Raw genomic sequence first — 27,636 nt, 5'->3', positions numbered from 1 at the left:
CCGTCGGGCAGCCGGTGGGCATGCCAAGAAGCTTTTTCTGGCCAGGGGCTGAGCGTACGTGCTGCTGGTGCTTGACAAGGCAGGGATTCAGGAGTCGCTGGCTGGGGTGGGACAGCTCGCCCTGCCAGGAGGAGAAGGAGCCCTGTGTATGCGGAGAAGGGACGGCTGGGTGCAGCACGTGGGTGCGTATAATAAAACAATAAAGGTAAATCTGCCCTGCTGGACCCACGATAGGAAGGAAAACGCAACCAAAGAGGCGTTTTGTATGTACAGGGTCTGGCTTCATTCCTGCTTTTAACAAAAACACAGCCCCTTGGATGTGTTCACATTTTGCTGTTGGGCTTGGCTGATGTTTCTCCTGCAGCCCGTGTAAATGCTGCTTGGCTTTCACTGGTGGTGGTGGTGTGCTTTTCCAGAGCTCGCAGCGTTCCCCTTGCTGCGATACAGATACCTCTTCTGTGAGATGGAAACGCTTGCACCCTCCGGTTATTGGAAACCTGTAAGGAGGCTGGGGTTAGCTCCCTGTTGTTGTGCAGGCTGAGCTCTGTTGTGCTCAGATAATGACAGCAAATTCACTGCTGCCCATCCAGAGCTGTGAACTCCTCGGCAACTGAGCCGAGAGCTGGTCCCACCCGTGTGAATATGGAATGACTTTTCCCTTTTGCTTTGTTCAAGGGGTTTCTCGGAGTCAGAGCTGTTAGTGTCCCAAATGTGTTGCAGCTGGAGGAACCGCACCCAGCGCGTTCACGTGGCTCCGCAGCTTCTCTGGAGCTCGCTGAGATTTATCGGGGTAGGGTATTGGATGTCGAGACTGTGTGAGGGTCTTCCAGAGGCTGCTCTGAAGGATTTGCATTGAACTTGGTGCCAGGGAACGGTCTGACCATGAGGAGAGGTGAAACGAGGACCTCGGCTCTGAAGGGCTGTTGTGAACTTGTAGTAACTTTTTGGAAACTGGCTTTTCCTCTTCCCTTCCTAAAAAGGAGGAGAAAACATACTTGAGGTAGTTATGTGTCTCCATTGCTGTTTTTAGTCTCCAAATAAGGTGTTGTGCAATAAGTGCTTTCAGGATCCAGAAACCTCTGCGGAAGCAGGAGGGCCCTGCTTCACCAGTCCCTTCTGGAGCTGGGGCAGCCGGTCCCAACAGCCCTTTGAGAGGCTGGAGAGCAGCGATGGCCCCTGCAGCAGTGCTGGGGAGGAGCAGTGCCCTCGTGGGGTCACCCTTCAGCCCCTCGTGAACCTGCTCTGAGGATGCTTCTGCTCTGCTGGCGTCGAGCACAGTGAGCTGGAGCAAGCTGACCCGCTGTGCGTGGAACCAACTCTGGCAGGAGGGTGCATGTTCTTGGGAGCTTTATGGGCATTCAGCAGTCTTTGAACAACCATATTGGCCAATTTGCCAAACTCCAAACCTCACTTCAGGCCTGAGTTCCCCTGAGGGTGCAGCTCCAGAGTAATCAGCTGCTAGGCTGGTGACCCCGCAGGTCCCCGGCAGCAGGGTGGTGGCCGGTGCTGCTGCCCACCAAAGGGATGTCCTCTTCTGGCTGTGCCTGCCCTGCCTGGCATGTGCTGCCCACCAAAGGGATGTCCTCTTCTGGCTGTGCCTGCCCTGCCTGGCATGTGCTGCCCACCAAAGGGATGTCCTCTTCTGGCTGCGCCTGCCCTGCCTGGCGTGTGCTGCAGTGTGTCTGTGCTGCTAATGGGGAAGCCGTCCCACTCAAAGGTGCCTTGACCTTTCAGGGTCTTTGGTTCCCATCTGTGGGGCTGTTACAATCTCTTTTTGCAATTAGACCAAAGTCCCTGTAGATATGCAGGAGAAAAGAGAACTCAAGGTCTTCCAAGGGACTATGGTCTGAGCATCCCTGATCAGATAAGGATCTCCTTACTGCAGTTGCCATCCCTTTGTTACAGTGACTGATGTAGCAGCTGGAGCTGGCTGCACTGTCCTGCACCCACCTGGTTTGTCACTTAAGCAGGTCCCTGGTCTGGGCTGCGGTCTCAGGACACGTAGCGTGCTCCTGCTGGAGGCCAAAACTAATTTACCAAGTCTGTCTCGACCCTGTGTGCCTTGTGCATAGCCAAAGAGAGACAGTGTAAGGAGCAGTTTAGTAGCAAAAGAAGAGGAAGAAAACTAAGCATTGCCAGAAAGCAAGTGCCAGCCCTCTGGGTGGGGGGACCGGGTGTGGGCAGTGGGACAGCCCCTCGGGCACACAACACTGGGCTGCTGTTACTCTGCTGGATTCCCTTCGTGTATCAAACTCATGAAGGCTTTAAAGGAAAGAATACTGTCTATGGGTTCTCGTGGGCCTTGGTGGGTTAATCTGTTCCAGACGTTCAGTGGGACTTCCAGATTCTGCAGTGACCTGAGATAAACCGACCTGTCTGCGAAGGCAGCTCTCTGTGGAGGGTGTGAGGATGTCAGCTTTCCCTAACTGGCCTTCTTGTGAGCTTTGTTAAAATTTGTCTTAATTAAATTCTACTTGCTGCTCTATCAAAGAATTGGCGCTCTCGTGGAGTGAGTGTCCCAGGAGCGGGGTGCTGGAGCCACCCCGTACGCCTGTGGCTGTACAAAGCAGAGATGTTAAATACATCCCAAGGCGCTTTTTGGTGTCCTGTACAGCACATCATCCTTCTCACCACTGTCTGCGGAAGGACCTCGGCAGCCCTCCTGCTGCTGACGCTTTTGACAGCAAGCTGTTTACACTACAGCTTGAAACGGGATGTTTGGAGACCACAGACCATGACAGCTAATGGGGCTCTGTCCAGACAGCCCGTTATACGTGAGAGGAAAGTACTTGTGTAGCTGCAGCTCTGTAAGTGAGGAGACGTTTCTGAGGGCCTGCGCTTGTGGTAGCTGGTGTGCATGCTGAGCACTGGCAGGTCTGAGGTCAGCCCGTCTGTGGTCAAGAAGCTTGGCCTGTCAGCTCATAGCATTAGCCTGGTTGTTCTGGAGGAGCCTTCACTGGGACACACTTACCGAGGTTTAGTCCAAAGTCTCCTCTTCATGGAGGTACTAAACCTCTGGCACTGAGCTGGTTGCCAGGAGAGTGGAAAGAAGCTTCCACTTCTTGGGAGAATTTTCAAGTCATGTGGATGTGAAAACAGTGCTTTCTCCATGTGCTATTTGAGGACAGTCCCCTTGCAACAAACTAGGCTGTCAAACTAGCTTCAGTAGACTGTCTGGTGAAGGGTGATCGGCCACGGTGTGCTGGGCTGCTCAGAGCGGTGATGCACCAGAAAAACCTTCTGGAGTCTCTGCTGTGAATGGAGCAGGCTGGTGGAGCTGGACCCTGACCTGCTGGTCACTTCCAACTGGGGATCTAGCTCGCCAGACCTGCATTGGAAGCTCAGTGCTAGTTTCCAAAGGAGCCCTTAAACTCTAAACCAAGATGGAGCCATGTCTGGAGTTTTTCATTGTCGCTTATCGTTATAGGCTTTCAGTTTCCCAACCACTGAGCGGACTTGCCAGTGTCTAGGATGGCCATGCCTTTGGCCAGTGTAATAGTCAACCATGGTATTACTGGCGTATTCCTGAGATTGTTCAGAGATGTTTTTGTGGGTAGAGTGGCCTCAATTTCCTATCATTTCACTACCTAAGAATTTCCTCTGCACTGCCTTGCTTTCTCTCATTTAATAGCAAGAATGCTAGAAGATGCAAAGAGCCAAAAGAGAAATCTTAAAATGCGTTGTATATCTGGTCATGGTGAGCAGAATTTGCTTTTCTTCCAAGCAGTTTGTTGGCACAGGCTTTTTTTAAGGGCATTACAAATGTCTTCAAACTCTTTATCTTAAACTTCAGTATCTCCTTGTTTAACACTGATGTTACCAGATGGGCTTGGGCATAGGTGGAGTCTAAGATAGTCAGGGAGCATTTGTTTCACATTATCTTACTGGGTTTGGGTTTTCGCAGCGTCTTGTGTATCTTTTTTTAAGAAATCTCCTTTTATGCATATTTGAGGGGCCAGAGTGGAGCTGTGAGGAGAAGCTCCATATCTGGGCAGGACGTCCTGCCGGCCAGCCAGCCCAAAACACAGGCAGCGGCGCCTGTTGTGTTTGGCTCCTGCACAGAGATGGAAATGAGTGGCCCAAACCTCCCTCCGCTTCTGAGGGAGCGAGGAATAATGCTGTTGTCCAAGTAGAAGTGGCTGTGCTTTGAGGTGTCATGAGGAGACGCTGCCCGGAGGGGTCTGAGCTTGTGGGGCAGGGCAGTAGTCGGTGGGCGAGTGCCCTGTCCCCACGTGGAGGTTGGAGACCTGCACCTCCAAGGGCAGAGAAACCTGAGCCATATAGGGAGCTGTGCGTCACGCTGAAGAGCCTCTCAATTTTCAGTTTCCCCCATATGTTTTCTAATAGCTCCAGACCTGCAGCTAGCTTGTGTGGTGAGGAGCCTCGTGCCGCTGACACCTGCAAACTGGAGTTCCCAGGGAGAGCTGGAGCTCCTGTTTGCAGAGGTGTGTGGTCTGGTCTTGGCTAGGGCAATGCACAAAGGGGAGGGCTGGTGTCAAGGTCTGCTGCGCATGTCTGAAGCTCTATATGGCCAAAAGTAATAGCTAGGACTTCCTTAGTTTTATCTTGAGGGAATGGATCCTCAGCTTTTGTTGTGTAACCCAGAGGCAAGGATGTCCTCTCAACGCCAACCTGTTCATTCTTCAAATGGATCAGTAAGGCCAGTTTAAGAGAAGAGCTGAGACTTTGCCGTATTGAATGGAATCACTTGTGAGGCCACACCTCGAGTGCTGTGCTCAGTTTTGGGTCCTTTGTACCAGAAGGACATTGAGGAGCTGGACCGTGTCCAGAAAAAGGCAACGAAGCTGGTGAAGGGTCTGGAGAACAAGTCTGATGAGGAGTAGCTGAAGGAACCAGGGTTGTTCAGTCTGGAGAAGAGGAGGCTGAGGGGAGACCTTATTGCTTTCTAGAACTGCCTGAAAGGAGGTTGTAGTGAGGTGGGCATTGGTCTCTTCTCCCAAGTAACCAGCGATAGGACGAGAGGCAATGGCCTCAAGTTGCATCAGGGGAGGTTTAGGTTGGATATATGATAAAATTGGACCAGGCTGCCCAGGGCAGTGGTGGAGTCCCCATCCCTGAAGGTGTTCAGAAAACGTGTAGATGTGGCACTTGAGGATGTGGATTAGCAGGTGTGGTGGCATTGGGTTAACAGTTGGACTTGATGATCTTGGAGGTCTATTCCAACCTTTATGATTCTGTGATTCTAAATGTGATCCATTAATGTGTCCAGTAAGCCTTACAGGGATGACCTGTGCCACAGGGTGTCCCTTGGGTCAGGAGCACTGCTTAGGCTTGTCCATCCAGTTGTGAGTTGGTCCATGGTAGTGCAGGTCACCAGCTGTTGAGGCCCGGCTCTGCCAGCTGGTAGGCTTCAGGATGCTCACCCTGCCCTTGGCAAGGGACAGTCATGCCTGAGCCATCACCTGGCAGTGTCTGGAGTTGGGTAGATATCTAAAACGGATCTAGCAACCTGGACACAGATCCTGCAGCTAACTGGGGTGATGGGTAGTGCCAGCCCACTTTGGAGAGCATGAATGAGGGTGGTCTAGAGACTCAGTAGGTACTTCCATGGGGTTTAGACTGAGTAAAAAGCCCTTAACATCATCAATTAAACTTGAACCTGGGACGTGAAGCAGAAGTCATGTTTGGACAAGTAGAAGAAATTACCAAGTTGAATACAATTACCAAGAAAGGGGCTTGTTAACACTGCAGTAACCAAGTGAAATGCTGGGTTTATAAAGCGCTGTGGGGGTCACAGGTTGGTGGTCCCCCCAGTGTCTGCGAGCTCCTGCACTGATGCTTCCTTGGACTGTGAAGTGTTGGGTTGGTTGGGGGGTTTCACACGCTGGTGCTTGTTACTGACAACACTTTTCCCTTTGCTTTTCCCCTAGTATGTAATGAAGCTTTCCCAGATGAGTTTGTCTAATCCAGATGTTTGTATTTTAAGTAAACAACCATTCATAGTCCCTTGACTATGCTCAGCTTCTGTCTGACTCGTTAAGATCAGAGTCAGTTAAAAAAAACCATCAGCCAGTAGGTATCTAGCACACGGTTCTGGAACTGGCAAGATTGTAGGTGGTCTGTGCTGGAACCTTAAAGGTCTTGATCTCTTCTGGAGAGCTGGCACGTAGCTGGAGAATCAAAAATGTCCTGTTTTTCTGGGTATTAGAGGCAGGGTGGAGTGTGTGTGCCCATTAAGACCATTTTTAAGATGTATTTTTATGAATTCTCAGGGTGAGAGGTCCTTTCACTGGCTTCAAGATCTCATTTTTCACCTGCAGTTTTTCCAGGTACGAAAGCTGAGGCACGAGTGAAGCAGCAGCCCCTTGGGCAGAGGGAGCTGAACTGGGCCATTTCCTATGCTCCGGGCTGCCCTCAAGGATGAGCAGCCTCGTGTGGGCACTTCATAGTTCTGTGTGGAAAAAAAGCAAGTAAAGGCTTGTCGTCTACCTTGCAAATGGCAAAGCAGCATCTGTCTGTTTCTAGAACCATCCATGTGTAAAAGCTTCTCCCTTATCAGCAACACTGGGTTCGCCAGGTCAATTAAACGTCTTTGCTTAACTGAGTGCCATCAAACAACCTTTTCCTCTTGAACGCTGCAGAATGTGAGTGTGAATGTCAGAGGAGACCTCGGGGTGCCCCAGGTCCGTGCGGGAGCTTTGAGGATCCCGGGAGCTGGTGCTGGAAGCGGGATGGGTGGATCAGGGAGCGAGCGGGAGGACGGAGCGGCTGCCGGCGTCGTCGCTGGCTTTGCGGAGCTGGGCAGAGCTTAGGGCTGGTCACCACCAAGCCGCTGCCTGCGGTGCCCGGCCACCCGTGCAGGGTCCCTGCAGAGCCTCCTCAAAGGGGAATCTGTTTTTATCCCCCCACAGCGCTGCAGCGTGAAGGAGCTGAGCGCGTTCCCCCAGACGCACGCTGTGTGAGCAGCCTCTGCCCTTCACCGCTGCTGATCCCGCTGCCTGCAAACAGTGCTGGCAAGGCCAGGCTGACGGGGCTCCGAGCACCCTGGGCTGGTGGCAGGGGTCCCTGCCTGTGGCAGAGGGGTGGGAACAGCATCAGCTGTAAGGTCCCTCCCAACCCAAACCCTGCCATGATTCTGTGGCCTCTGCCCACGGCCGGGGGAAGCCGGGGAGCACGGTGCCTTGCGGGGGTCAGCAGGATGGGGCTGGTGGGGGGCACAGACAAGGGCTGCAGGCTGCTGAGTGGGAGAGGAGCTGGGGCAGGAGCAGCCCTAACAATATTGATGTAAGTAGCGTAGGATGGCATCGGGAAGGACTATCATAACACAGGAAAACACGTGGGCTAGGTGAAGATTGCATGGGCAGGCAGCATCCTTCTCCAGCAGCAGAAACCTCTGCAGCCGTAACTGCCCTGATGGGCTCTGAACGTGTATGCACCCGTGGAGAGTCAGTGCCTGGAACTAGTCTGCATCTCGAGAGGGATTAAAGGTCTGCAAAAACCTGATGAAAAACGAAGCACCAAAAAAGGACATGGTGTTGACACCTGTCTGTGTTAAACCTTGACAGAAAATGCAGGCTGCGAGGTCCTGAGGGGTCAGAAGGTTGCAGGAGACAGGCACTTTGCAGTGCTTCTGGGGACTGAAGGCATCGGGGTTCTGCGGAGGTGGGCGGCCACCCTGCAGTTTGGTCTCTGGCTGCGCAGGGTCAGCTCTGCCGAGACGGGGCGAAGCTCCTGTGATGCTGCCATTGCTTCTGCTGGGTGTGTGTCCTGGCCGTGGGACTGCCCTTGTTTTCCTTCCGTCCACTTTTACGGGGAACAGTTGTCTTTTGGACAGGAGTCTGCGAGTTTCTGTAAAAACAGCCAGGCTGAGATAAATTCAGCGTCCGTGGAGTCACTTCTCCCTGCTGCTTCTCGCAGTACTTTGGTTTTGTCTCCCGTCGTTCCCTCCTGCATTCTTCACATTCGAAGAGCCACGTTTGATAAATCCATGGCACAAACACTAAAAGAGGTTTATTTTCAATGTTACTGTCTCCTGTTGGGAGGTTAGTAGGAGCGTCCCTGTGCAGCAGTGAGCACCCATCGGTGCAAGCGACTGACTTCTGTTTTCAGCGAGCAGCAGACAGCACAGCACAACCTCATCCTCCTTGGGGCCTTTCCCTGCCATGGTTTCCTGTTCACTGTGGAAACCACCACTAAAACCCATCACCAGAGGCGTGGAAACATGCCGTGTTCCCAAAATACGCTGGAGCAGAAAGACCAAGGAGGTCCAAGCTGCAGTAAAGCAAGTTTAGCGTCAGGCCATGGCAATGCACCTCCGTGTCTCGCTGCGTGAAACTTCTGACTTGCACAGATTCATCTAGAATATATAAGCTGAGGGAAAATGGCCTTTTAATGAGACCTCAGGCACCTGTGTGTGAGACTGAGGTGGCTGTCCAGTGTGTGGTCACTGTTTGATGTGCCATCTCCCCCATGCCGTTACAAACGTGCCATCTTTGCGCACTTTAAGGTGAAAACCTTCACCCCAAGCATCCCTGAGTAAACTTGTAGTAAGTCTGCATGGGCAGTGTCCAAATAGCATTTTGGGAGGTTTGAGGCTTCGCAGGACATCAGGCATGGCTGAAGAATCAACGTCTGAAGGACAAAACTCGGTACTCTGGTCTCGGGTGATCTTTGAGGATAAAGCCTTTCCAACTCTGGTGTCCTGTTCTTTTCCAGATGTCGGTGAGCCAGCCGCCGTCGGGAAGAGGTGTGCCTTGTTTGCGCTGCAGAGGGACGTGCGCGGGCTTTGAGCCGCATTCCTGGAGGTAACATCTTGGCAAGCCCTGCCCTGACACCATCCCTTTGGTCCTGTCGATATTTGGACCCCGGTGACTCCGTGCAAAGAACAGCAGAGCACTGGAGGAGTGGTGGGAGGTGCGGAGAGGACGTGCTCCCTGGAGAGGGCCACTGCTGAGCTGAGAAGATGCTTGTGCTCCCTGGTCTCCGTTCCCCCGCCCTTGCTGGTCCTGCTCTTCTATTTTGAGTTAAAATCTCACCCAGGTGCTTAAATTGAGCTGCGGCTCTCGTGCAGTGGGGTTTTTTCCCCTAACCCTGCTTGCTCCCTGGGAATTGAGGCTTTCTCTGCGAGGTTGGGCGCAGGTCTCAGCACCGAGCTGTGCCTTGGGAAGAGCCGAAAGCCAGAGGGAGAGATGGCCCAGCCTGCAGGAAGGTCTCACCTGCCATGGTGCCGTCCCCAGCACAGCCCGGCGTGGTTGGTGGCGTTCAGTGGGACGCCAGGATGGGGACACGGTGCCAGAGCTGCTGTGCGTGGCGCGAGCCCCCGCCGGAGCACAGCCCCTCTGCCCGTCGCACGGCGTGGAAATGGGCTGGCGAAAACAAACGTGGCCTTGCTGTGGGGGCAGGGAAATGCTGACCGAAAGGATAATCCAGTGCTGTCGGCGGGAGCTGTGCCGAGCTCCTGGCTGTCACCCCGTCCTTGCGGGCCAGCGTGGGTGCAGAGCTGGCGAGGGCTCGGTGCTGCGTCCTGCTCCGCAGCCCGGCGTGGCTGTTGCTGCCGGCTGCCCTGAGCGTACTGCCAGGAACATCTTGGTGTTCGATGCTTTGTTTTCAGTTTTTCCTCTTGAAAACACTACTTTAGGTAAGCAGCCACCGACATCGGTAGCTGGTGGGAGCAGACGGGTACTGCTCTGGGGGAGGGGGGCTGTGAGCTGCTGCCCTGCTCTGTCTGCTCACAGACCAAAACAGGAGCAACAAAGGGGGCTTTGAAATGGAAGGGGGCTACCCAGATGTCATTAATTAAAAAAGAATTAACGCCCTCCGAGGGTGTCTCGCAGAACGCTGGGCTGGTTCCTGTGGGTCGGAGGCCCCCCGTTTGCGGGGTCCCGGGCAGCGGTGTGCAGGAGCCTGCAGGCTGCCCGTGCTCTCGGCGCTGCCGGAGCCGTCACGAGGGCAGCACGCAGTCGTGTCCTGCGGCCTCCCGTTCCCAGTCTCGATACCTCAGCTGTGTGGAAATCCAGACTTTAAAATGCTCGTTGGGTTGAATTGCTGCTCTTTTAATTGACTCAGTTGAAGGCTGCTTTGAATCACGCTTGTTCCAGGATCCTGCTGGGGCTTGCATCAGAGTCGGTTTTTCGTCTCTGCTATTAGCATTTGGTGGGAAATGGCCAGCAGAGAGTGGCCTTATGGAATTATCTTTATGATTTATAGCCATTAATAATTAAAACGATAGACACTTAAGTATCATTTCCTCCTTTAGCAGTCACTTTTCTAATGGCACGTGAGGCTCTAAGAGGCAAGGCTAGCGCTTGGCTGCAGGGGCCTGGTGAGGGTGGGAGGCTTAGTGCTGCTTGGAGGGGTTTGCAGAGCTGGTGGGCAGCGGTGGGTGGGAGGCAGTGGTCTGTCAGCGCTGCCGCGGCCGCTGTCGCATGGGGACAGCACTTGGGGGTTGGTAGCTTTCTGCTCTGTGCCACTGCCGGTCCCTCTGGGAGGAGAAGCTGGACGTGGCCCGGCAGGGTGTGCTGGCAGCTCCGACAGCCAAGCGTGCCCTGGGCTGCATCCCCAGCAGCGTGGGCACAGGGCGAGGGAGGGGGTTCTGCCCCTCTGCCCCGCTCTGCTGAGACCCCCCCGGAGTCCTGCATCCAGCTCTGGAGCCCTCAGGACAGAGCTGGAGCTGTGGGAGTGGGGCCAGAGGAGGCCCCAGCAATGATCCGAGGGCTGGAACCCCTCTGCTGGGAGGAGAGGCTGGGAGAGCTGGGGCTGCTCAGCCTGGGGAGGAGAAGGCTGCGGGGAGACCTCAGAGCAGCTGCCAGGGCCTGGAGGGGCTGCGAGAGAGCTGGGGAGGGGCTGGGACAAGGGCAGGGGGTGACAGGACAAGGGGCGATGGCCTTAGACTGAAAGAGGGGAGATTTAGATGAGATATGAGGAAGAAATTCTTCATGCTGAGGGTGGTGAGGCACTGACCCAGGTTTCCCAGTGAGGTGGGAGATGCCCCATCCCTGGAAACATCCAGGGTCAGGTTGGACGGGGCTCTGGGTGACCTGACCCAGTTGAAGATGTCCCTGCTGACAGCAGGGGGGCTGGGCTAGATGGCCTCTAAAGGTCCCTTCCAACCCAAAGCACTCAGTGAATCGTGCCGAGTTCCCACACATGGCTCATAACCCTGGTCTGAGTTTAACCTCTGGAAGAGGCTGATGATCGCGTGCCTCCCACAGCCCAGCTCACGTTGACCTTGCTTGTCACCCACAGGAAGATCTGCAAGTCGTGCAAATGCAGCCAGGAGGATCACAGCCTGAGCTCGGACGTGGAGGATGATCGGAAAATTGGGCGCCTGCTGTCAGACTCCAAGTATGCCACGCTCACCGCCCGGGTGAAAGGAGGTGACGGCATTCGCATTTACAAAAGGAACCGCATGATCATCACCAACCCCATCGTCTCTCGGAAAGACCCCACCTTTGACACCATCACGTACGAGTGGGCTCCCCCGGGGCTCACCCAGAAGCTGGTAAGAACCCGCGGCGCGTTTCGCGGGCGGTTGTGTCGCTTAATGGAGGACTTAATTCAGCTCTGGAATAAAGTTGTTAGGGGAAAATAGTGAAACATATGGTTTGCCTCAGAGAGCGAAAATGTGTGCAACACTTCGTATTTTGGAAAACTGCGTAAATAACCAGAATAGGTAGGAGAGGGGGATGGATTGCCCTTGCGTTTTTATAGGTTTGCTTACATTTCTGGGAGAAGTCTTAATGGGCTTTGCGACTAGAAAGCTTGCTGCTTTGGTAAAGCTCGTGTCCAGTAAAAACATTGCTGAGGAGAGATCCCATCTCTGCTGTCCTGCCAGTTGTACCACGCCTGTGCAGCCCACGCAGGCGTCTGCACGCTCCAAAACCCACAGCTGGAAGCTCCAGGCCTTCTCGGGGTGTCTGGGCTGGGATCTGCTCCTCTCCCTGAACAGCCCTGGGAGGGCACCGAGGAGGGAGAAAGCTGTGCAAACCCTGGGACAGGGACAAGGACAGTGAGTTAACCCCTGAGACCCATCTCCAGGCTTCTAAGGGAACATGGGTCTGGACTGGGCTTCTTGGGAGCAGCAGTGGAGACGAGTTGCTTGGGTGGTTTACTTGGGCAGGAGGAGTTGCCCTGGGCTTTGACCTCCCTGTTGGGGAGGGAGGTTCTGCCTTGCTTGTTGAGTCTGATCTCTTCCAAACGTGGGTGCGAGCCTGTCCCCAGACCAGCCGCGCAGGCGGAGGTAGCTCGCTGGGACACTTCCACTGACCTGGATGGGGTTTTTTCAGCAAACACTTCGGGGAAATTATGCTTCAGTCTGTCTCAAAAGCAGAGAAATTAAATCATAGAATCACAGAATGGTTTGGGCTGGAAGGGACCTTACAGATAATCCTGTTCCACCCCCCTGCCATGAGCAGGGACATCTTCCACCGGCCCAGGGTGCTCAGAGCTCCATCCAACCTGACCTTGAACCCTGCCAGGGAGGGGGCAGCCACCGCTTCTCTGGGCAGCCTGGGCCAGGGCCTCACCACCCTCAGGGTGAAGAATTTCTTCCTTAGATCTCATCTAAATCTCCCCTCTCTCAGTTTAAAGCCATCGCCCCTTGTCCTGTCACCCCCTGCCCTTGTCCCAGCCCCTCTCCATCTCTCTCGCAGCCCCTCCAGGCCCTGGCAGCTGCTCTCAGGTCTCCCCGCAGCCTTCTCCTCCCCAGGCTGAGCAGTCCCAGCTCTCCCAGCCTTTCCTCCCAGCAGAGGGGTTCCAGCCCTTGGGTCATTGCTGGGGCCTCCTCTGGCCCCGCTCCCACAGCTCCAGCTCCAGCCCTGTGCTGAGGAATCAATGTGGAAAGAGGTAATATTGCCTCTAAATCCAGTGCTGTGTGTGAGTTATTCTGTCACAAAAATGGACTTTCATGATAGTGGTAAAGTAGCTGTCAACTTTCATATAGTAATTATTTTCTTTGCTTTCTGAGGTAGTCATTAAAATCTTGGATTTAAAATAGGCCTGGCATCCCAGGTTTACTAACCAGGAGTGTGAATAGTGCTCACTTGTGCCTCCATAAATCACAGAACGGCCCTAAATCTCCCCAGAGCGCAGCCTTGTTTCCCGCTGACGGCTGCATCGCCTCAGCCCCGGGCGAGTGTCCGCAGGAACACCGCAGCGCAGCCAAAGCAGCGTGCTGGCACTGCTTGCTCTGTGGCTTGACCTCTTCGTCATCCTCTTTAATTTCAGCTCAGGTTTGCTGGGCAGGCAGAGGAGCGGGAAAGGGTTCAGCTCCTCGTGGTGGTGGTGGGCAGCGGGGTGCTGGGTGGGCAGCTGGGCGGCTGTGCCTTGGGGTCCCCATCTCCTGCTGGAACCATCCTTGAGCAATGGCCCCGGGTGACCGAGCGCAGCCGTGGGCTGGAGCCCCTGTGCCCAGGGACCCTCCCGGTGCAGCCCCGTCCCGCAGGGAAGCCCGTCGTGCCGAGGCGTGCCAGCCCAAAATCCAAGCTCTGCGGCTGGGAGCATCCTGCCTGCGTGGGCATGAGCTCTGCCATCGCTGCTGCCAGAGGAACCCCTCCCAGATCCGGCACTGCGGCTGGGGATTTTTTTCCTTGCAGCCGAGCGTGGTCCTGTCCAAATAAAAATATTTCTTTAGGTTTTGTAAAGAGAACTCGGGGTAAAAAGGAGAGATGGGGAGCGTGGTCCCATGCCCGGGGCTGGATCCAGAAAGAAGCCCCCAGCCCCGGCGTCCCTGCTGTGCCTTGTGTCCCTCCGGACGAGCAGCCTTGCCCTGTGGGAGCGAACGGAGGTGGCTTTTGGCGGGTGGAGGTGGTAGCTAGCAGAGCACTTCTGGAGGGAAAGTATTTAACTGGCTTTTAACTGTGGTGTGGTACTGAAAACATCACATACTACGCTGTCATTAGTGGACAGCTTTTGCTCTTCAAATTAAACAAATAGGTTAAAGCTGCTGAGAATTGCAACCAGATTTTTTAAAGAAGAATTGGGGAAGCAAATGTGGAATTGCAGCTGCAGGCCCAAGAGGCAGATGGATTATTTATTCTTAAAACTCAGTTGCCATCCCCCCCCTTGGACAGGCTGACTGGGGGTGGCGTGCAGTCTGTACTGGGAATGCAGCTGGGGCCTGTGGTGCTGACTGGAGCAGACCACCGGGCTTTGAGGGGCTGAGCCCCCCGCGCACGCAGCCGCTGAGTCACAGAATCACAGAATGGTAGGGGTTGGAAGGGACCTCTGTGGGTCATCTAGTCCAACCCCCCTGCCGAAGCAGCCGCTTCCCTGTGGGAGCAGGAATGTTTGTTTGACCACCGTTTGCCTTCCGCGGGTCCCGGGGGCAGTTGGGGAGCTTGTGTGGGATGGGGAGAGCGATGCTGGCCCCCTTCCCACCCGGCCCGGTGCCCGCAGCGGGCTGCCCAGCCCAGGCGTGATCACAAACCCGGGTTTCCCGGCTCAGCGAGCCGGCTGCGAAGGGTGCCTGGACGCTGCAGCTCCCGTGCTCCTTCTGTGGGCCTGAACCCCACCGTAGCCCCTCGCGAGCACCTTTGGGGTGATCCAAGGGCACGTTTGGGGTCATCTGAGGGCACTGGGGAGCCCGGCAGTGCTGGGGGGGGAGCAGCTGGGAGGGCACGTGCTTTGTGAAAGCTTTCAGTCTCTTCATATAGCGCCTGGAAGATGGCTTGGTTCAAGTAAACAGCGTGCGGGAGATCTGAAGGCAACCTTGATGAGTTTTGGCTTGAAGATCAGCTTGACAAACTCCTAGGAGGAATGCTGGGTGTTGGCCACTCTCGGGATAGTTCAGAAGGGATTTGGGCCAAAAAGCTGTTAGTGCCTGACTGCCTCGCTCCAGCGATTTCCTTCTGCAGGCAGGCTGGAAAGTTGGGATTGTTTCTGATATTGTTGTGCTGGAGTGGATGGTCCAATAATAGGAAGTTCAGAGGGTGTTTTCATTAAGCTGTGTCTGGAGAAGTTATGAAGCAGATATTCAGGGCCCTTGGGGGAAGTGAAAACAACAGAGAATGGAATATCTGCAAAATCCAGTAGTTAACACTGAAAACTTACGATGCTCTTCCTCAGTTATCTGTGCTGGGGCAACGTAGGAAAGCATCGGACTGTAGTACTACATGGCAGCCGCAGAAGAAACAACTTTTTGACGTCCTTCATTTCAGTTTTTGGTGTGAGGTTGAATTTTTTCCCTAATCTATTCTCTGGACACAGGTTATGACATCTGCAGTTACAGCTTTAAGCGCTCCCTTGGTCGGGGAGCGAGATCCCACCGCGTCCAGCTGTACCGCTGAGCACGGCTGGAGGCTCGGCTCCGCTCCCCGGCTTTCGGCACAGGGCGTTGGCGCTGGTGCTGGACCCTTCGCGCGCCCATGCTGGTGCGGGGCTGCTCACCTAGCTCTGGGACAAGCGTTCGTGAGCCTTGGCAGGTTTGGAGGGGATGAAGGGTTTCTTCCATTGAGATCTACCATGTTACTGCTCTGCGAGCGCTCTCGCTGCAGCCGGGCGCGCTGCCGGAGCGTTCGTGGCTGGTAAACTCCTGGCTATCAATCCCACCCTTTGCACGGAGGGACAGTGCTGAGGGGTGATGCCCGATATCGTCATGTGCGCTGCCAGAAGCGGGGAAGAAGCCCTGCTTCCATTAAATCTTCACCCATCGCTGCTGCAGATCTTGGGGCAGGAACCTCGCTGTCTGGCTGGAAGTAGCCGAGGTGGAAGCAGGCTCGGAAGTTTTTACGGGCGTGACGAGTTGTTCAGCGTTGGGCAGACGTTCCTGTATTTAAAAGGCCGCGCTGAGCCAGACTGTGTGCAGTAAACAGTTAATCTCTGCTCTTTTCAAAATGCAGTCTTCAAATGCTGACCAAGTAAGAATCCAATCGCATGCAGCTGGATGCTGGTCTGTACGGGGAATGGCAGAGAGCCAACTGGCTGCCCCCGAGCTCCTCACACCACAATAGGAAAAATGCCTCGAGCAGGGAACTCCCTTCCTTCAGCTGCAGGCCAGAAGCTGTTAACTGTGCAGACCCCACCGTCCCACACCGTTCAGAACTCGGCGTGAGCCAGCGTTTACCCTGCTGTGAAGCTAGGGACCGGTTGAGTAGGAGACTCAGTTTTGGATAGTTTCTTGGCATTTGCTTTGCTTGTTGCAGGGCATCAGTGACCAAACACTTTCCTTTTACTGCAAAACCAATAGTTGGGTGGAGTTACAGAATCCCAGAATCCCAGCATGGCAGGGGTTGGCAGGGACCTCTGTGGGTCATCCAGCCCAACCCCCTGCCCAAGCAGGGTCACCCAGAGCAGGCTGCACAGCACCGCGGCCAGGCGGGGCTGGAATATCTCCAGAGAAGGAGACTCCACAGCCTCCCTGGGCAGCCTGGGCCAGGGCTCCGTCACCCTCAGAGGGAAGAAGTTCTTCCTCGGGTTCAGCTGGAGCTTCCTCTGCTTCAGTTTGTGCCCATTGCCCCTTGTCCTGTCGCTGGGCACCACTGGAAAGAGCCTGGCCCCGTCCTCCTGACCCCCACCCTGCAGATATTTAGAGGCATTTCTAAGGTCCCCTCTCAGCCTTCTCTTCTCCAGGCTGAAGAAGCCCAGCTCCCTCAGCCTCTCCTCGTAGGAGAGATGCTCCAGTCCCCTCCTCATCCTCGTAGCCCTCCGCTGGACTCTCTCCAGCGAGTCGGTGGCTGTCAGTGTTGCACACAGACTCAACTGCTATCTGACTGCGTTTTCCTGTATTAAAATGGGTTTGTTAATTGGTAAAAGGGGATCTTTTACTGTAGAAGATGCTGCGTGCAGCGCATGAGGGCTGTGGGGTGCTCTTGGTGCAGACCCCGACCCGCTCCCCGGCGCGCTCCCGCGCCTGGCACGGGGCAGCGGGAACCCGGCTGGTCTGGGGACTGCACGTGCCTGGTTTCGGGTCTTTTCAGCAGCCTTGCTGTCCAGCTGCCTGGAACTGCTTGCGCTGGCAAGGGAGGGTGTGTTGGGATCAGGGCGCAGACTGGCAGAGCAAGTCTTTGCTGCTTTGCTTTCCTGGGGAGTCTGTGTTTTTTTAAGAAACAAAATCAAAACCACCGCACCTGTTTTCTGAGGGTGAAGTGATGCGCAGTGGCCTGGCTGCTGCTGGCGCCTGGGCACGTTCAGCTTTCTGTTTCGGAAGGGTGTGTCAGACAGCTCGGGAGAAGGGACGCGCGTCCTGCCACGGCTCCATCCTACGAGCAGAGCGTCGGCTCGCGGAGCAAAGCGCTGGTGCTGCCGTGCCGAGGGCGGCTCGGCGTAACCGTCGGTGCTCTCTCCATCCCAGGCCATGCAGTACATGGAGCTGATCCCGAAGGAGATGCAGCCGGTGGCGGGGACGGACGGCGCCTACTATCGCCGGCGGCAGCTGATGAGACAACTCCCGCTGTACGACCAGGACCCGTCCCAGTGCCGCGGCCTCGCCGAGGGCGAGCTGAAGCTGATGGAAGACTTCGTGAAGAAGTACAAGGCTGAGGCACTGGGCGTTGGGGAGGTGGCACTGCCAGGCCAGGGCGGCACTGGGAAGGAGGAGGGCAAGCCACAGGACAAGGACATCGCTGCCGGCAAAGCCACCGAGTCCACCACCGAGTCCACCAACGGGGCCCCGGAGCGCAGCCCTGCGGCAGGGCACTATGTAAGTGCTGTGGGCTTTGCCATGGTGGGACGGGCTGACGGGGCCAGCCCGGCTCCACTCCCAGCTTGGGCAGCTTTCAGGGGGATGGGGTCAGTCTCAACGAGAGGGGGGAAAGGGGTTGCACCAGCCAGGGCTGTCTGTTCCTCATTCACCATGGTGCTCCTGTGGGCTTCGCTGAGTCTGCCGCAGTCAAACTGCCGGCGCAGTGCTGCGACGTTGGGTTGCTCTGGTAGAGCGAGCGCTGTGACAGAGCCCGGCGGGACCCCTCGCGTGCTCCTGCCAGCCCTGCTGAGCAGAGGTGTCCATCTGCCCCGGGGTGGGGGGGTTGTCTCCTCTTCACCATCTCCCTCCCTCCGCAGCGCAAGCTGGGCTGAACCACCGAGGTCAGTAAACTTTCCGTTAGCTGTAGGAGCCAGCGATTTCAGCTTGGGATTCTTGGTAGCTCTGAAAGTGTGGGCACGGCATCTCCCTGGATGGAGATCTCAGGTGCTGGAGATCAGGAAGTCTTTTCCTGCGAGCCCGTGTTTCCAGCTAGGCTTCCAGGCCAGTGCGAGGGGACAGACCGCGGGCGAGAGGAGGTGGTGGCTCAGCCTGGTGAACGTGAAGCTGTGAACGTGGAGGTAGCGCTCCCAGGGCTGCAGTCGCTCTGGGGAGCTTTGCACAGACCACGCATGTCTCTGGGCAGAAAAACGCAGTTCCACAGGGAAATGGTTGAGATTCCGCAACACCCTGTTAGATTTATATTCTCCCAGTGCCATCTGGAGTGGCCGTTGTGGTTGCTGAACAAATGCTGATCATAAACTACGGTGAGTGAAAATGTTTCGTACTGGCCCTTGAGAGGATGACTTGCAGCAGAGGATTTAAAGCTGGGGGAAAAAATGGTGTCTGAGTGTTTTGAAAGCAAGATTTTTCTAGCCATTACTGCACTGAGATTGTAACATGTGAAGAGCAGTTTTCAATTTCGTTCCATATTGGGTAATGTCTCCCCTCTGCTGTGGCCTTTTCTGTTAACGTGCATCTGACTTTCAGAGTCCAGTGATATGGTAAAAGTTTTTCACTATTGCAACAAAATACTGAACTGGACAAAGAATTTTAAGCTAAAAAAAATAGCCAAAAAAGGAAGGTTTCTATTGAACTCATTAATAAAAGTCATCTTAGCGATGAGGGTTTATTTAGACTGCGAGCTTGTCCTTCCAAATAAATACATAACTGTGATGTTATTCTCTGTAGTTAGAGCATCATTTTTCTAGCGGCACTAGCTGAAAAATGGAACCGCTTCAAAAGCAGCTGCAGGAGATCCCTTGGGCCAGCACGCCGTGCAGCTCGGCTCGCAGCAGACTGGGGAAGCACTGGGGTTCCTTGCTGTACTGGGAAGCACTGGGGTTCCTTGCCGTGCTGGTGAGAGCCCTCCCGCTTCCCACGCTAACGGAACACCTCCCGCTTTGGGTTGAGCCCCTGTGCAGGGGCTGATGCAGCTGCCCTTGGAGTACTGTGTCCAGTTCTGGGCTCCCCAGTTCAAGAAGGATGAAGAGCTACTGGAGAGAGTCCAGCGGAGGGCTACAAGGATGGTGAGGGGACTGGTGCATCTCCACTACGAGGAGAGGTTGAGGGAACTGGGCTTGTTCAGCCTGAAGAAGAGAAGGCTGCGAGGGGACCTTATAAATGCCTACAAATATCTGCAGGGTGGGGGTCAGGAGGATGGGGCCAAGCTCTTTTCAGTGGTGCCCAGTGACAGGACAAGGGGCAATGGGCACAAACTGAAGCAGAGGAAGCTCCAGCTGAACCCGAGGAAGAACTTCTTCCCTCTGAGGGTGACGGAGCCCTGGAACAGGCTGCCCAGGGAGGTTGTGGAGTCTCCTTCTCTGGAGATATTCAAGACCCTCCTGGACAAGATCCTGTGCAGCCTGCTGTAGGTGACCCTGCTTCGGCAGGGGGGTTGAACTAGATGACCCACAGAGGTCCCTTCCAACCCCTACTATTCTGTGATTCTGTGATTCTGTGATTCTGTGGTACGGGTGGACTGTGTCCCAGGGGCTGAAGCGTGCGAAACTTCCAGGAGGGCTACTGGCTCTCACAAAACCGCACTGGAAGAGAAGCTCTGCCGTAGAAAAATGAGATGGAGCGCTCTAGTGTGCAGTCTGTGTGAGGCTGAAAGTAGGTGTGAGCAAAACGAGCTGTACGAAGGCCGAGAGTGGGTGTACAGGGACTGAGAAACGAAGTGCGCGAAGCCAGCGGCACTGGGGGTACTGGTGCTGGTGGTGTATTCGGGGTTGGGGTGTAGATCAGCACGCTCCAGGTGTGGAGGTTTAGGTGCCTCTCCACTTGTGTGACCATCTCCTGAGCGTCTCCTAAAGCCTGGGTGTGGAACAGGGCACCTGCTCACCCAGCCTGGCTGCCGCAGGGGATGTCCCCAGTGCCACCAGCTCTGCTCACTGGGGACCGTGTTTGTCCCTCTGAGACCTGCGGGACTGACACAGTGACGAAGGCGCTTTGAGAAGATGCGGGCACCTTTGGTTTGGGAGGCCTGGGGGAAATACAGTGTGGGATAGCTCAGTGTGGAGATCCTGATTCTCAAGCAGTTTGTGTGATGTTTCTTCACCGAGTTCATTAGAAGTAGGACACAGACCTGAATCTTTTGAATCCCAAACCCCTTAACCCCAGCTTGACTTCACCCTAGTTCAGATCAAGGCGAGAGTCTGAACTGTGGATTTATGAAGGTTGGATGGGGGGGAACAGCAAAGAACCACTGCCCTTGCTCTAGAAGTGAATGAACCAGGCAAGCACCGGTGCTGCCCCAAGAAACAGGGGAATGCTTTCCTCGGGTGTTGGTGTGGTCCCTGTGCTCGGGGCGTTAAAGCCCTTATTGCACACTCGGGCCAGCTGTGTTGAAATTGGTGTGTGAAGGAAACCCTACAGGGCCAAGGTAAATCGCCAGGAGAGCGGCATCTGAGCCCAAACAGCTTTTTGAACTCCTCTCGACCGCGGAGAGGGGCCCCATCACTGTAGTATGTCTGTCCTGTGAGCTGAGCGTTCTCCACTGAGCATAACATCATCTTTAACCCTCCCAGAACTGGAAGCTCTTCTGCTGTCATAAGCTGCTGTGTTGGAATCAAATCAAATCCTGAAGCAGTTGATCGAATTCGGCCGTTGTCCCAGAAGCTGGAGGCCAGCCATGTAGTGAGGGCTCGGGGGAGCCTCGGGCTGCCCGGGCAGCTCCTGCTGTGGAGAGAGCAACTTTGAAGAAGCTTAGGAGAAAGGGACACTTCTTTGGCCAACACCTCTGGTAACTCTGCTCGTAAAGTCTTCGCTCCTCTCCCTACACGATGGAGACGTAAAATGAGTACCAAGCCGTAATCCCATCTTAAATTTGAAGAGCCACTTTTTTATTTAGTGTGTAATTGGCAGGGGCGTGGAAGTTACATGACGTGGAGGAAAAGCTTAAATCTTAAGCTTTTAAATTTTAAATCTTGAAAGTTTAAATCTTGAATTTTAAGAGCCACTTTAGTGTGTAATTGGCAGGGGCGTAGAAGTTACATGATGCGGAGGAAAAGCTTAAATCTTAAGCTTTTAAATTTTAAATCTTGAAAGTTTAAATCTTGAATTTTAAGAGCCACTCTTTAATTAGTGTGTAATTGGCAGGGGCGTGGAAGTTACATGATGCGGAGGAAAAGCCCTGTGAATAATTGCCGTAGAGACAAATGGCAAAATAAGTTGTTTATTTTAACAGTTCTTGTTGGCAAGAAGCCTGAGCTGGGAGTTGGAAAGCTGCTCGTGTTTGTGCTCGCTGTTAGATCTCACAAGATAGGCAGGGCCGGGGTGGATGGGTCTGGCGGTGCCAGCGTGGAGGCAGTGGCAGGGTTGGGCTCTCTGGAGCCCCGAGTTGCCCAAATCCGGTGTCCTGGGGGGGTGTCAGGGGCGTGGGGGGAACACGGCCTCGGGCCCTGCCATGGGTGCAGAATTCATCGGCGCCAACAGCGAGGTCGCTGTGCCAGGCGCAGCGCCCTGCCAGCCCCTCAGCACTTGTGTTCTGGCTCACAGAGACCAGAGATAGCTTCTGCCCTGCTCCGCTGCTGCTGGGCCAGCCCCTCGCTGGCCTGGGGCTGGGGGCACTCGGAAGTGCCTCTGCAGCCCTCCGCCATGGAAGGAGGGGTGTGAGCAGACAGCTCCCCTTTCCGACCCGCCACAAAGCCGAGTCGGGAAGCGTTCTGTCCCCCCTCCTGCGCTGCTCATCTCGCCTTCGCTCGTTGGGTGGGATTTGCTGGTAGAACAGGAGATGTCCGCCAGCGTGGTGGGACCACTGCAAGGACGGTGGGGCAGCTACTGAAAATCCAGACTGAGTGAAGGTGGAGGCAATAGTGAAATGTGTGGCATGTTAGAAAGACTTGTCTTGTGTGAAGAAAAAAAAAAAATCCCAACCTAAACCAAAATTAAAACGGAGAAACCAAGACAAACCCTAAAGCCAGCGAACAGAAGAGACCTGCTTGGTGGGTGTAGCTCACCTGCGGCCTTCTGCTGTGAAAGGAGAAAGAAGTTTAAGAAAACTCTCTAGATGCAAAGAATAGTCTTTTGGGGGCTCATAGCAGGGCCTAGCAAAAGGGGCTGGATGCGGTGGGGAAATTAGAATTTAGCTTGGGGCTTTGGGGAGCTCGTGGAGAAACCCCGCTCCCCCGGCGAGGCCATTGCTGCCGCCGCTCTGCTGGGGCTGAGGCAGGGCCGATGGCCAGGGGTCCTGGAGTCCCAGCACAGGGTCTCCGGGCCGTGGTGGCATCAGGGTGGTGTTCTGGGGGACACGCCGTTGGATGTCCCCTCGCTCTGTCCCGCCCCGTCCCCGGGGCCCCCCTGCAGCTGGGGAACGGTGGGTTTACCTGCTGCTCAGAAATGTTGTTCTCCTCTCTTCTGCCCACCTATGAGGAGCTTGTCGACGCCTGAGCTGCTCCACGCCACGTCGGGGTACTTCAGATTAGCCAAACCCAACTCTGTCTTTCTGGACTGTTATCAGTTGAAAGCACTGTGCTGAGATCTGCAGAGAGGCATAGGCGTACAGACTGAAAAACAGGGAGGAAGGAGCCAAGTGCGACTCTCTCTGCAAACTGACACCTCTGACACGCTGCGCTGCTGCACTATAGGATGTCGTAACGGGTTTTTGTGGGACCTTGGGGTTTTCGAGGAGGTTGGTTTTAGCCTGGGGGGGGTCCCAGAGGCCGGGCGTGTAGCTGGTGCTGGGTAGTGCCCTTACCTGCCCAAGGACCTGGCTGGGAGAAAGCAAACAGTATTCCAGGTGAGGGCTGGCATATATGTATTTATAATGATTTTTAATTATATTATGACTTTTTAATTATATTATGACTTGACACTCTGTCAGCGTTTGCACAGGATCTGGGGTGACATCTCTTTGGATGAAGAGTTAGAATGTACCCTCAGCAAGTTTGCTGACAACACCAAACTGGGAGGTGTGGTAGATACACCAGCAGGCTGTGCTGCCATTCAGCGTGACCTGGATAGGCTGGAAAGCTGGGCAGAGAGGAACCTGATGAGGTTCAACAAAGGCAAATGCAGGGTCCTGCACCTGGGGAGGAACAACCTCATGCACCAGTACAGGCTTGGGGTGGACCTGCTGGAGAGCAGCTCTGCAGAGAGGGACCTGGGCGTCCTGGTGGACGACAGGTTAACCATGAGCCAGCAGCGTGCCCTGGGTGCCAAGAAAGCCAATGGGATCCTGGGGTGCATCAAGAAGAGTGTGGCCAGCAGGACGAGGGAGGTTCTCCTTCCCCTCTACACTGCCCTGGTGAGGCCTCATCTGCAGTACTGTGTCCAGTTCTGGGCTCCCCAGTTCAAGAGGGATGAGGAGCTACTGGAGAGAGTCCAGCGGAGGGCTACAAGGATGGTGAGGGGACTGGAACATCTCCCCTACGAGGAGAGGTTGAGGGAACTGGGCTTGTTCAGCCTGGAGAAGAGAAGGCTGCGAGGGGACCTTAGAAATGCCTACAAATATCTGAAGGGTGGGTGTCAGGAGGGTGTCCTTGCTCTTCCACCCTCCTGCGCTTCTGTAGAAACCTGAGGTTTCTCTACCCTCGTTCCAAGCTGGTGTTTGGTGTCCCTGCCACGCTGGTACAGCTGTAAGATCTGGCTGTGGCATTCTCCAGTTTCCCTTCACAGAACACGAGCTCAGGCAGAACCAAGCGAAGCCAAACAGCTCGGCAGCCTGGGGCAGTGAGCATTTCCCTCCCGCCGCCCTCCTGGGCGCCGTGGGCCGTCGGGCGGGAGCGCAGCAGGTCCCGCAGACTGGGCGCGGGAAGCGTGGCGGGCGCGCTCGCGGAGCGTGGTGTTCCGTTTGGCTGACCGCGCTTCCTGCTGAGAGCGGCTCCTCGAAAGGACGCCATGCATCGGCAGGTCCGAGGAGCCGACGCGCGTCCCGTGCGCTGGACGTCGCTGCTCTGCTCACCCCCCCTCGCCTCTCTGTTGCAGCGCTGCGAGACCTGCAAGCAGGCGGTGCCGGGGGACTGCCCGGTGGTGTACGCCGACAGGGCCGGCTACGCGCGGCAGTGGCACCCGGCGTGCTTCGTCTGCTGCCGCTGCGCCGAGCCCCTCGTCGATCTCATCTACTTCTGGAAGAGCGGGGCCGCCTGGTGCGGACGCCACTACTGCGAGAGCCTCCGCCCGCGCTGCGCCGGCTGCGACGAGGTACGGGCTGCTCGGCTTCCCCGGCGCGCGTCTCGACCCGCTCGCCGTCCTCCGGGATGCCTCTGGGGTCTGGTTGAAGATGTCCCTGCTAGCTGCAGATAGGTTGGGCTAGATGACCTCTAAAGGTCCCTTCCAACCCAAAGCATTCTGTGATTCTGTCTGGTTCGTGGCAGTCTCGGCTGGCTACGCCGTGTCTGTCTCGGAGCAGCAGTCCAGCCCTAGCTGCGTTTAAAGCCCGATGGGTTTATAGTGCTTAATTGCAGCCCGTGACTTTCGCTTAATTGCTCGGGAGCAGTCCCCTGCCCTGCATCCCCCCCTGCCCGGAGCCTGGCCTCCGCGGGTGGTGGGCTCGGTGGGAGGTGCGGGGCTGGCTGTCCTGCTGTGCTCCGGCTGGGCGGGATGGTGGGAATCGATAACTGTCTGTCTGTCTGTCCCACAGATCATCTTCTCGGAGGACTACCAGCAGGCGGAAGGCAGGGCCTGGCACAAGAAGCACTTTGCCTGCCTGGAGTGCGAGACGCTGCTGGCCGGGAAGCCCTTCGCCCTGCACGACGCCAGCCTCCTGTGCGCGACCTGCAGCAAGAGCAAGCGGCTCTGAGCGGGGAGCGGGTCCCCGAGGGCCCCCGGGGCCAGCCGACGCGTGCGGGAGAACGGGAAAGCTAAAAAATATCAGAGCCTGGCTATTCACTTGCAAGCAACTCGGTGGCCCCTTGCATCCAGTGCAGCTTGCAGGAGATTATTTCCTCGGGGAGGAAGCAAGGGAAATTCGTACGCCTGCGGGTGGGAGGGACGCGGCGTCTCCGACTAGGAGGGACGGGAAAGGAGGTTCTGTCTTGGGCTGGTTTTGTGAAGTCTCTCCAAGCTTCTTATGACTCAGATCTTGTAATACTCTTTTGGAAATAACACATCTCAAAAGTAACCTTTGGCATACTAAACCTACGGTCGTGGTCAGTAGCAATCCAAAGCGAGGGCTGTTCCTGGTGTTTGAAATCCGTACTGGAAGTTTACGCTAACAGGCTGCTGACAACTGCTAAAGCAATGGGTGTGAAGAGTTTGATTAACCCGGGTGATTGCTTTCTGAAAGCAGATGATATAAAATTGCAGCAACACGTAGCTGTAGCTTTCTCCTCCTGTGTGTACAAAGATGTCAAAAGAAGGAGTTGGCGCCGAGGGCGATGGGTTCCACCCTGGTGGGAAGGGAAGGGAAGGGAAGGGTGCAGCTCTGCCGCGGGCAGCCGGCGGGCTCAAGCCGTGTGAGCCTTAGCCCTGAAGCTGGAACGCAGAGGCGTTCCGGGCAGGTCCCCCGGCCGGGCTCTCGCTGCCCCGACTGCCTGTTAGCCCAGGCGCGCGTTCCCACAACGCGGCACTGTGCTCCCACCACGCTGGAGCTCGTTCAGCGTTTAAAGCGCGGGCCTTGATTTCGGCTGGGCTTCACCAGGGATTTTATGGGAAACAGCTTTCCAGCCTAGGCTGTCTTGGAGGGGGGGTTGTGCCTGGAAGGCTGCAGTGCCAGTTTTTCCCTCTAATTCGCCAGTGACCCCTCCAGGAACTGGGAACCGTGCCTTCCCGCCAGAGCTGGCAGCCCTGGGCTCTGCCTCGCAGCTCTCCCGTCCCAAGGGGGGGTCCTCATCGCCTCTTGGATCTGCTGGGGGTGACACCCCCCGGGGTCCAGCACTGAGTCTCGGCTGATTGCGTTTGTTCCCCAAGTCGTGCGACGCTTCTGGTAGTCACTGAAAATATCAGAGAGCCCAGGCTGGCAGATGTCTGTGTGCTCCAGCTTTTTTCTGATATTAAATGTCTGCGTGGTTTGCCAGAGAACTGGAATATTTTTTTGCAGGGGTGAGCGTGCAAGGAGCTCACAACTGCTGGGCTTGCTTTCTGCTACAGAAGACGCCGGGTTCTCTCTAAGGTGTGCTCTGTGCTGTGGGTGTTGGCTTGCTTGTGATAAACTCCCCTGCAGCTGAGGGCTGGGGGAGGCCGGGCCACGTCCATCGCCGCCTGCGCGTGGCTGAGGCCGACGCGGTGTGAAGACGCGTCTGGACGGGGGTGCGGGTGCCTCGCACGCTTCGGCAGCCCCGTCCCGCCGCGGGGCTGATGTTCCTGGACACGCTGGGGTGTTTAAAGCAAGCAAATGAGCTGCTGCTGCGGGAGCAGCGCGGGGGGACCGAGGCGGCCGGGCTGGGGGTGATGGGCACGTGCTGCAGGGCAGGGTGTACGTGCTCCTGGGGCCGGCCATCGGTCCCTCTCGGGGCAGTGCACGGGTGGCTGGGTGCCGCGGCTGTCAGCTCCATCGGATGCTGCAGGTCAAGAGGGAAGGTGTAGACCTGGAGTCGTGCGAGGGATGGTGAAGGTGCCTCGGATACAGGCGCGTTGGTTGTAAGTAGAGTGGGAATGAAAAATAAAGCCCAGTGCTTAGCTTTATCGCCTCTTCTTCGTTTTGTTACAAGGGAAATGTCTTCACATCTTTGTAAACTTTTTTTTTAAAGAAAGACACATCCTTGTTGTACGCCCCGCGGTGTTCAGGCAGCCACAAGCGCCCGCAGTCCGTGCGAGCAGCGAGAGGACCGGTGTGACTCCCCTGCGAGTCGCTGCTCCAGCACAGGCGTCCCCGGCGGGAGGGCAGCGTCCCTCTGCGCACAGAGCCGGTGACCTCCGCTCTGCCGGCGAGGTAGGTTCGCAGCGGCTGCACAGGCGTCCGGGAGAAAATGAAATGCAAAAGTAAATAAATCAACAAAACAGGGAGTTTTTAAAGGTGAAAGACTATTAACTAAGCTGCTGCCATCACAGAAGACTCAACGGCGTGCCGCGGTCTGCTCCCGGGGTGGGCTGGGTGGGGTTTGCCGTGGCGGGCGGCGGAGTCCTCCCAGGGCTGGGTTTTGCAAGAAAAGATCTTACTGAAAATGTAGAAATTGAGATCTTACAGAGTTCGCCAGCAAGGTTCACTCTGTTACTTCTTAAATAAATGGAATACAAGGTCAAAGGGGGTTTTGAGCAGAAAATGATTTATACAGAGTGGAAGAAGCGCGTGAGGGGCAGGGAGACCCTCCCGCAGAGCCCCCAGGTTCGGACTGGCCCCCTGCTCTCCACGCTGCTCCCAGCGAGGAGCCCGGGTGCGGCTGGGTCCGGAGCCGGGCTGAGACCGCAGCGGGTGCTGTCGGAGGAATGTGGTGAGCGCAGTTCAAGGTGTGCTGCAGTTTAAAGAGAGAGAGAGAGTCTCAGGGATTTAGCGGCTATGAATCCCTGGTTAACGCGGCGCTTACAGAGCGGTTGGAAAGGAGTTGACTACGACATCGCAGTGATCGGGCGTTGTGCTTTGAACCGGTGCACACACACACACGCAAGAATTCCCTTCGAGTTCG

The 27,636-nt window shown here is 55.8% G+C and overlaps 1 protein-coding gene across 2 annotated transcripts in view; it reads left to right on the top strand.

Moving 5' to 3' along the window:
• LMCD1 (LIM and cysteine rich domains 1) overlaps window positions 1-27,031 on the top strand; it is a 37,053-nt gene extending 10,022 nt beyond the window's left edge. For both annotated transcript variants that reach the window (XM_075432869.1, XM_075432870.1), the window contains 5 exons: window positions 8,677-8,765; window positions 11,206-11,461; window positions 17,249-17,596; window positions 24,062-24,277; window positions 24,717-27,031. In XM_075432869.1, coding sequence (XP_075288984.1) covers window positions 8,677-8,765; window positions 11,206-11,461; window positions 17,249-17,596; window positions 24,062-24,277; window positions 24,717-24,875 — 1,068 coding nt within the window. In that variant the 3' untranslated portion in view covers window positions 24,876-27,031. The remainder of the gene's footprint in view (window positions 1-8,676; window positions 8,766-11,205; window positions 11,462-17,248; window positions 17,597-24,061; window positions 24,278-24,716) is intronic.
• Window positions 27,032-27,636: the final 605 nt, after the last annotated feature.

This window comes from Opisthocomus hoazin, chromosome 11 (assembly GCF_030867145.1).
Source record: "Opisthocomus hoazin isolate bOpiHoa1 chromosome 11, bOpiHoa1.hap1, whole genome shotgun sequence".
Taxonomy (NCBI): Eukaryota; Metazoa; Chordata; class Aves; order Opisthocomiformes; family Opisthocomidae; genus Opisthocomus; species Opisthocomus hoazin.
Note: the sequence above shows the minus strand (reverse complement) of the source record. Positions and strands in the feature narration are given on the sequence as shown.